Consider the following 9,357-nt stretch of genomic DNA (forward strand, 5'->3'; position numbering starts at 1 on the left):
TGCACTTAATTTAAATTTATAATAAATAATAATTACATTTAAATATCTTATAATAAAGAAAAAAATAACAATTACAAATTTAAAATATAAAATCTCTCTTCCACACCAAATATGGTGATGTGAATAGTGCATTATCTTGTTGTATTATTCATAACAACATATTTGACGTGAAATTTGGTATATGAATTGGAATATTTTGGTATTAACTTGATATTAAATTTGATATTTCAATGATGGATCGGAGATGGCCTAATAAGTTATAACATCATTTAAATAAGATTTTATTAAAAATATATATTATTGTCAGAATAATGGTATATATAATTATATTCTCAATTTTTTTTTTATTATAAATCATTGTTTTTTTAAATCAACAAATGTGAGTATGGGACCGTGACCGGGAAGAAAACGAATGGTTGCCTTCAGCCCTAATTCAAAAGAGAATACGCCACCGTCTCGTCTCCTCGCCGTATCCCAGGTCGTCTGCCTGCCGGCGGCGGCGTATCGCCTGTTCTCTCTCATCTCTGCTCCTCGCCTCGCCCTACGTTTTCCACTCTTCCATGACGTCGACGTCGACGTCGACGTCTCTCGCATGGCAATGGGTCATAGAAGCCCTAGCAAGACGCGAGGAATTCGACATTTCCGTCCTTGGGGGTAACGCTATTTCTGTAGCTTCTTTCTCCTCCAGCATCAGGAATCGACTTTCGGGATGAGTTCCTTCGCCTTTCCCCTCCTTTTTCAGATTTTATCTTGAAGAATCCGGTGTTATTAAATAGCGCTCCGAGCTTTGTCCGGGAAGCGGTTTCTTTGAGGTTTTTGGAGGCACTTGTGAACTTGCACAAGGAGAATTCTTCAGTATGGTATTCCGGTAGGGAGATCGATCCCAACCTTTCTTGCGAGGAAGTGCTTTGTCAGCAGACGAGGAAGGTACTTTCTTTTTTTTCCTTCAGATTATAATTCATTCTGATTGCACGTATTTGCCATGGTTGGACATTTTGTAATTTTGGTATGGATGCTATAGTTTGCATAGTTGTTTTATCTACTTGCATAATATTTATCCTCTTGCCCGATCTATTACATATAGAAGAAAAGAACTTGTTTTCCCCTGCTGGCATAACATGCTATTTCATGATCTGATTCCAAATTTCAGACTTGGATAAATCAACCTAAATTGAAACAATATTTGTTTTCCAGTTGATGTTGCATGTTGTTTAAGCAGATTTTAAGCACTATTTAGCAATTTTTATGGACTAATGTTAGATAATAGTCTGCATAATCCTTTAATATTTGATGGCTTGGGCTACAATACACGGGGTTTTAATATGTATAGCTACTGTGCTTCTAGTTGAATTGGTTTTGGTGAAAATTTATTTTGTGTGAAGGTTTATCTGAAAATTTTCAACTGCTGAAAAGAATAATATAAGATGCTGTTTAGGTGGTTTAAGTATGCATGTCCGAGAAATTTTATCTCTAATTGTTGAGGCAAGCCTACTCCTAGACAGGTGACATTATTAATATTTTTGGTTATGGACCTGATGTTAAGTGAATGTTGATGGTGAACCATTAGTGGACTGAAAGGGTAAAAGGAGGATATCAGAGGAATTGACCAGATAGACTTATCTTAGTCATCTCTAGCTCTTCTTAGTTGAAGTGCACTAAAATTGGGCAATTCATTTTTGGAACATTCTTTCAATAGCAGCTGAGGGATTGCTGTGCAGATTGCTTCTTATGTCCACTTGAAATAAACTAGTTGCATGCTCCTTTCTTTGGCATTATCTTTTGTTATGTTGTTTGATCGAACCTTTGCAGGCTACTCCGCTTACATTGAATGCAACACCCTTGTTGAGGCATATATATTATATAAGAATGAAGTTTGAGCCAATATGAAGTATGTGAGTGTTTATTTACTCACCAGAGGTTTGTTCCTTTGTGTGATTTTCAAAATTGGCTTGTCCGAGTTTGCCCCTGCAAATGAATGATGATGTCCTGCCATTCAACTGCTCGTTTCAATCAGAAAACATGAAAAATGATGCATGAGCAAAACTATGAGTTAGGTGACTTGAAATTGGTATATTACATTTCGAATTAGAAAAACCAAACATTTATTTGGTTCATTTTCTGTTAAAACCCTAAAGGATATAACAGAATAAGTGAAAAAAAACATAGATGAGAAGAGTGGAAGATTTGAGTGCGAAAATATATAATGCATGGGTTCCGTCAATAACATATCTTCATGGCTGACATGTTGAAGGCCTTCTTCCACCATCACTGAACGAAAACTTCAGCTGGCCTGGGGCTTATGTGCTCATTTTAGGAGAAGAACATGATCACACTAGAAGCTCGATTGCAGAAGATATTGGGATCTGGGAAACATTTAAGGTAAATGCATTAAAATGAAAAAGAATTAGCAGATGGTGCAGATAGGATATTTGGGGACCTCGCTTCAAGAAAAAACATATTAGTAGTTCATATGCCTTGGGGACATTGGTGAGAATCCAATGTCTCATAAACCCAAGTTCTTCTTTGTAAGGTCGGTCCACAGAGTGTAAGTTAGGCCTGAATTGGACTGAAAGGCATAGTTCTGCAAAAGGTGAAATCCGTCACCCTCCCTCACGCTAGGACTGAAAGGCATAGTGAATGGACATATGAGATATTAATATGTAAATATGACATAAATATGTAAGTTCACAACAATAATTGGCCAGATATGATAGTAAATAGTTATAATGAAATAATAAGTGTAAAAAAGATAATGAATATCCAAAAAATCGATCTGAATGTTTTTAAATGATTATAATGATTTAGGAATTAGAGTTTGCTGAAATTGCATAGAACACTTGTTTTTTCCAGTAATACCATTGTTTGCCCTTCTAGTACATGTTTGGGATGGTAGGTACACCGTACACTCTTATGCTAGGTTTAAAATTTCATCTTGAATTTGGATTTTGGTTCCAGCAAGGATGAAATAATATCGTGTTGTTTCGTTCTTACTGAGACATGGTGTTAATAACATTGATGAGGATGATGGTGTCATGATGTGAAATCGGAAAGGAGGCAAATAGGAGGAGGATAAGGAGTAGGGTGTGCCCATCCATTGTTGTGCTTACCTTGTTGGAATTTATTGTTGAGCTCTCAGTAACAGCTAGTGACTGCACAATTGTGAAACTGCAGTTCTGAGTCATCGAAATCCCTAGCTTGTGGTTGTGGTTTGTGAATGGATTCATGTGGGTCATGAAATTACAGAGGTTCAAGGTACCAATATAGCTCGTGAACCAACACTTATTGCAAAATCTTGGAAGACAGTTCACATCAGCCAGATCGTGTGTCATTAAGGGTATTTCCAATGCAAGAAGCTCAAGTGGGGTTTTTTTTTTTATGTTTTCTATGTGCCACATCATTGCCACATCAATAGTAAATAACCTCACTTTTCTCTCCACTATAAGAAAACCTCCCTATAACTTTTTTATGGGCTGCACTCAACAATTCACATATTTTTTAAAAAATCCTCAATTATTTGTTAATGGGTCCCACTTATATCACATATCTCATTTATATTTAATGATGTATATATGTATGATTTAGCATGATGTATATTTAATATATATTATTTATTTATTATATATAACAAATTAATATAAATGACATTAATATAGATAAAATTGAATTACATAAATGGAATAAAAAAATAACAAATTTTATAAAGATTATCTAAAAAAACATCCACTACATGTCATATCTCTTTTTAATACTTTCACAAAATTTAGAATATAAATTAAGGCTGATTCTTTGTCATCCCACTAGTATCCTTCATAAAGATTTCATACTCCTTCATTGTCATCTCTTGCTTTTGCATCTCAATCCGCTCTCTTTGTAATTCTTCCATTTTTTTGCCATCTATTATCGAATTGCATGTCATCAATGTCTCTAGTTTTGGATTTTCCCATTGCCTTTTACCCCATTGGATGAGTATGGACTTCACAATCATCTACGTTGATAGAAGCATTCGGATTAGATAAGGATGTGTGCCCCCTTGATTTTGAGATCTTGGACTGTTTGTTAGAATGATAACCAATTGAGCATATTTCTCACAATTTCTGAGGACTCGCCAAACATGTTCATAGTTGAAGGACTTGTTGCCATGATTTTCCCTCATAAGCACATCCTCATCGCTCCACCCGTTTTCATGATATGTATAAAAGTTGTTGTATATGACTCTAATTCATTCACTATCAGATGGAACCTATAGAAATGTGACTTTAACTTCACCCAAGGTCGCTCCACAAATTCGTCAGGCCGATACTTGTAGTAATTGCGATTTGCGATTCATTTCCGGAAAATTTGTTCCTTTTGATCATTACTGATGATTGGATCAGTGCTAATATTAATCCATGTCTTTGCAATGTGTATCTTTTCGTCCATTGACCGCTTTACTCGTTTGGTGTTACACCCCCAAACTCACTTCATTGCCCAACTCTGGGTGTTACTAATGCTTTGTCAGTTTCGGATACATCTATTATAGCCCTTCTTTATTCGTCCTAGAGCATGAATGATGGTTGTGGAGAAGAAATTCCATGAGGGGGTGACATTACAAATTGGCTTGCCATGAATTGCCAATATTTGGGAGGGTACATATAAAATGGAGGTTGAGGGGCATTACCCGGAAAGTTTTGAGAACTTTGAAAATTTGGAGGAAATTGTGGAATGTATGGAATATTTGAAAATTTTTGGGGGTAATGTGTGGAAATGAAAAATTGAGAATATTGAGCATATGGACGATTGTGTGAACTTTGCGAAGTTGTATTTTCTTTAGCATTTTCAGAATTGAAAAAAATTCTAAAAGATCCACTGTAATTTGGATCTATTTTGGAAGAATAAAAGATGAAATGGACTAGAAAAAATAAAGATTAATAACAGGAATGGAATGACTTGATTAGGATGAATGAAAAAAATAAAAGAGGACAGATATATATAGACAGCCAAAACTAGCCATTTGCAACGGCTAGTTCTTCCAAAAAAAAAAAGGGCAGGAAAAATCTTGGTTCCAATGCAAATGGCTGATTAATGTCAAAAAATATATTTTTTTAATAGCAGGGCCCACTGTCTATGAAAAACCTGGGTTCGAAATATTGAACCCAGGCAAAGGTTTCAAACAAAAAACTTGCCCTTACAATGGTGATCAGGTTTTTACATGGTTTTCGAAAAGAAAAAAGCTTTTCAAAAAGCTTGCATTGGAGATGGCAGAACAATAAGTTACATTTGCGCCTAGTGGCACATAATGAAATTTAAAACCATGCTATTTTGTCCTCCCTTCTAAAAGAATACGCTTTTAATTTTTAATTCCCCGACAGTAATTTTTTACTTGTCATTTGATTTCTGATTGGTATTTTAATGTTTCAGTTAGTTTTTGTTGTTAATTTTCTCAACCTGACAGTTATATGCCTTGTTTAGTTTTGTCATGCAGCCAGATTGTTTAATCTTGGGAAGGATAGAGTAAAGGTTTTTAATGGTGAACTTCACAATTTTATCATCCAAAAGAAGGCTTCCTTCCCAAAAACATTTCTTCAAAAGGTTACCAATTCATTTTTTTCCCTTTAAATTACAGAAGGAACTTGTTCATGCTAACCTTCTCATAGAGTTTTTGGTTATTATCTCAGTTAAAGGAAAAAATTCTACGGGACAGATGCCCAGCTCTCTTACCATTGATGGAAATGAGTGGTTTGCCAATTCAAAATAAATCTGATGATGCTAAGTGCAATGCTTGTGATGGATCTCAAATGGCTAAGCAGCTTGAAATAAGTATACAAGAGAACCAAATTCAGCAACTGGGGCAGGGTTCAGCTGCACAGAATATTGGAGACACTGATAGATTCCTAGATAAGAATAGTGTTCCAAAGGAACACAATTATCAAAGAAGCAATGATTTCACTGAGGACATAATGCTAAAGAGGATTAAGCTAAACTCTGATCATCATTACCCAGGAATACATAATTCCGTTGATTTTGCCCATGGAAGCAACACTGCAGCATCTAGAGAAGTTACTTCAGAATCTATGCAGTGTTTGCTTAAGAAAAATGGTGCGGAAGCTGGGATTGTAAAGACTGAAGGTAATGATAAAACTAGCATACAGAGTTCCTTCTGTGGCTTTCTTACTCTAGAGAACAGTGGTGTTATTAGTCCTCAACTTCCCTTCAGTGACAAGATTGTTGTTCAAGAAGATTCTAATGGTCTTGGATCCCATTTTCCCCTGGAAAGTTCTGTTGCCTGTGATGTTGGTGGTCATTTGAAGAAAGATTCTTCCATTGTACAGCAACCTTGTGACGAAAATGTCAGTTTCCAAGAGACACCTAAAAATGGAAGTAAAGAAAAGACGATTGCTGTGCTTCATGAGAAAATCTGTTTGAACATTCAATCTAGTGTTGCACCGATAAGAGACGATGATCGCACACTTGAAGGACTCTCTGACTTTGGACCAAATCATTATGAAGCCTTTGCCACTGAGAAATGCTATCTTCCGCGCTTGCAAGCCAACATTAGTGATGATTCTATTGGTGATTGCACTGAAGAAAGTTTGTGTATAAAGTGCAATAATGGTGGTGAATTGTTGAATTGTAGCAACACTGATTGCTTTATTTCTGTTCATGAAGCCTGTTTGAAATCATCACCACAGTTTGAGACGTCAGGACTTTTCTATTGCCCCTTTTGTCTATGTGACAGAGCTGCTATTGCTTATAGGAAAGCTAAAGAAAATTATCTTCAAAAAAGGAAATGTCTTTCAGTATTTGTTGGTGGAGATTTTGCTCGTAAGCATCAAAAGATGATTTCATCAACTGCTCTTCAAAGAAAAAAACAATCTATTGAAAATTCACCTGTCCTAGTAAATGGCAACTCAAGTGGATGTACTAGGGATCAGCCAGTTGGAACTTCAATAGAACCTGATGAACAAACTCGACAAGTAGTAGTTCCACAGTCTCGTGTTAATTGCAAGTTAACTTGTCAAAGAGGGAGCCCTGCAGACATAAATGATGACATGATTGTACGTGAAGTTGCACTTACCATTGAAAATGCTAATGTTGCCCTCAACAAAGTGGATGTTGTACATACATGCAGTAACAGTGACCATGTTGAGGTCACAAAGAACCAGCAGCCAGGCGACCCTCATACTCCTGCCCATACTATTCATGTACCTTTCCAAGAGGATTCACGAGATTCTAGACAGGTTCACCATGTCAGGCAAAGTGCAGCTGACATTGTTGGCAATTCATGTGGTCAGTTAAATGTCAAATCAAGTCTGTTTAGAAGGGTTGATCCGAGAGACACAAGTTCACTTGAGAATGAACAGGGCCAACAAGCAGATAATGGATATGCTTGTGAGAAGAGCCAAGTGTTGCTCTGTCACAAAGTGAATCAGGAAGGGTGTAAGGGGCATGGATGCTTCTCAAATCATCCAAGTATAAGTGATGACAACATTTTATGTGGAGTTAAGTCTCTCATTCAGAATGTTAACGATAATTTAAGCAGAGGGGATATTAATCCAGGTATTAATGGTGAACAAATCAATATTGGGGAGAATCAGCAACGTGGAGAACCTATTTTTACTGCTGATAGTGACCTACCTGATCCATGTGTTAAATATGCTCATGGTGTCCAGAATGGTAACTCTGAGATTGTTGGCAACATATGTGGCCCACTAAACGTCGAGTCGAATCAGTTTAACATGAAGCAGGTAAATGAAGTTTCAGTAGAAGCTAATTTACAAGCTCCACAACCTGATTCAAATATGGTAGACTCTGCGAAAGCTTCTCATACTACAACAAATGTAGATGATAACAAGGTTGTGTGCAAAGTTGTACCTCTCCTTCAGAATGTTAATACTGACCTCATTGAAGAGGACCCATTCCCATGCAATACTAAAGAACAGATAAAAGTGGAAAAGGAAAAGCAATTAGAAGATCTTGCTGTTGCTTGTAATGATCATTTTACTTTTCTACGGGATTCATCTGATGCTAGATATGTTGATGACGCTGAGCAAGGTGATGTTAGGATGATTAATTACCACAATAAGGTGGAAGCACACAATGAAGAAGAAGATGAAAATGCAGAGAAAATATCAACAAGAAAATCACATAGAAACAAATTTTCAGCACGCAAGTCTAAAAGGTGGTATTATTGAGTCTAGCAATAAGTGTTATGGTTTGTTAATTCCACCTTTGACATTCTCTTCATTCTGCAATTATTTAAGTAGCTGTGACTTTTTGTAATTGCCCTTATTTTGAATTAGCAGGTTGGTTTCCAGATCTCAGTAGTGATTTTCTTGTTTTGCAGATCACAGCCAATGGTCCTTAGTCAACGGCGGAGATTTCTTTGGACCAGAGAGGAAGTAGAAGTTCTCAAGGTATACATTCTCTAAGGTTGCTACTAGAAAATCTAGTTGGCATTGTCAATCAGTTTGGTATCATTTGCCCCAACTCAAGTGTTACTATCTCTACTGTTTACTATATTATTAGTTAAAGATCATTGTAGTTTCTGCAGTAATCTTTAGTTAGGTTTATCTATGTCGCATAGTAATCTTTTTTCTAATTTTGGATCCCAACGGCAATTGTGTTATTCAGAAGTGTGTATACTTGTGCAGGAAGCAATTCATAAGTTTGGTAAAAAGCCTAAAGGTAACATCTCGTGGATTAAAATTTTAGAATATGGCCGCCATATATTCCATGAGTCTCGTGAACCAAAGGATCTTAGAGAAAAATGGAAGAATCTTATGAAAAAGGAGGGTTCCAGTACTGGGACTTAATGACTGTCAACTTGTAAGTAGCAAATGTTGCACAGTTGGCTTAACTAACTTTTTAAAGCCCGAAGAGTTAGCGGTAGTGCAACTGCAATCTTTTGCTGTCATATATTGGAACAATAGTATGTGATCTCCTTTTGATATAATGGAAATATCTTGTTTTATAATCATTAGTCTGTTGTGTGTTGCAAGTAGTTGGTAACTTTAGCAAGCCTTTCCCTCTTGGAATGTGATAAAAAATCTTGCCCTAAGCCACAATCCTCGCATTGAGCTGCATGCCGTTGGGGGCACTGATCATCCCACTGTCAAGGCTGCTATTGCAAGCGCTTGGCCAGCCGTTGCAAGTGCTTCACAGGCTACATTGTGAAGAAGAGATACTTGTTCCAAAAGCTGAAAGGTGATATTCTATTCTTCGCAAGTTTATCTTTCCAGTAACAATCTTTATCTGTCTTATGGATGTTTTGCTGTGGCTAATGCAATGGCAAGTCGCCAGAGCCAGTGCTCGACTGTGAAAGAAATAAATGAACCGTCGTGAAGGGAAAAAAGTTGCCAAGAAGGAAGATTCTTTTAT

The 9,357-nt window shown here is 36.6% G+C and overlaps 1 protein-coding gene across 1 annotated transcript; it reads left to right on the forward strand.

Annotated features, from left to right (window-relative positions):
* Positions 1–393: 393 nt before the first annotated feature.
* LOC122030931 lies at positions 394–8,956 on the forward strand. Its single transcript, XM_042589968.1, has 6 exons — positions 394–654; positions 743–927; positions 5,449–5,568; positions 5,655–8,158; positions 8,324–8,393; positions 8,631–8,956. Exons 1-6 carry the CDS (start codon positions 561–563, stop codon positions 8,790–8,792), a joined length of 3,135 nt encoding a protein of 1,044 aa, XP_042445902.1. The 5' UTR covers positions 394–560; the 3' UTR covers positions 8,793–8,956.
* Positions 8,957–9,357: the final 401 nt, after the last annotated feature.

This window comes from Zingiber officinale, chromosome 11A, assembly GCF_018446385.1.
Source record: "Zingiber officinale cultivar Zhangliang chromosome 11A, Zo_v1.1, whole genome shotgun sequence".
In the NCBI taxonomy this organism is placed as follows: domain Eukaryota; kingdom Viridiplantae; phylum Streptophyta; class Magnoliopsida; order Zingiberales; family Zingiberaceae; genus Zingiber; species Zingiber officinale.

What these genes read in the sequence shown, in the direction of transcription:
- LOC122030931 (XM_042589968.1), top strand. Translation starts at nt 561, where the DNA reads ATGACGTCGACGTCGACGTCGACGTCTCTCGCATGGCAATGGGTCATA. An exon ending in TTTGTCAGCAGACGAGGAAG is followed by an intron (nt 928 to 5,448) that starts GTACTTTCTTTT and finishes TGCCTTGTTTAG; the next exon opens with TTTTGTCATGCAGCCAGATT. An exon ending in CAAAAACATTTCTTCAAAAG is followed by an intron (nt 5,569 to 5,654) that starts GTTACCAATTCA and finishes TTATTATCTCAG; the next exon opens with TTAAAGGAAAAAATTCTACG.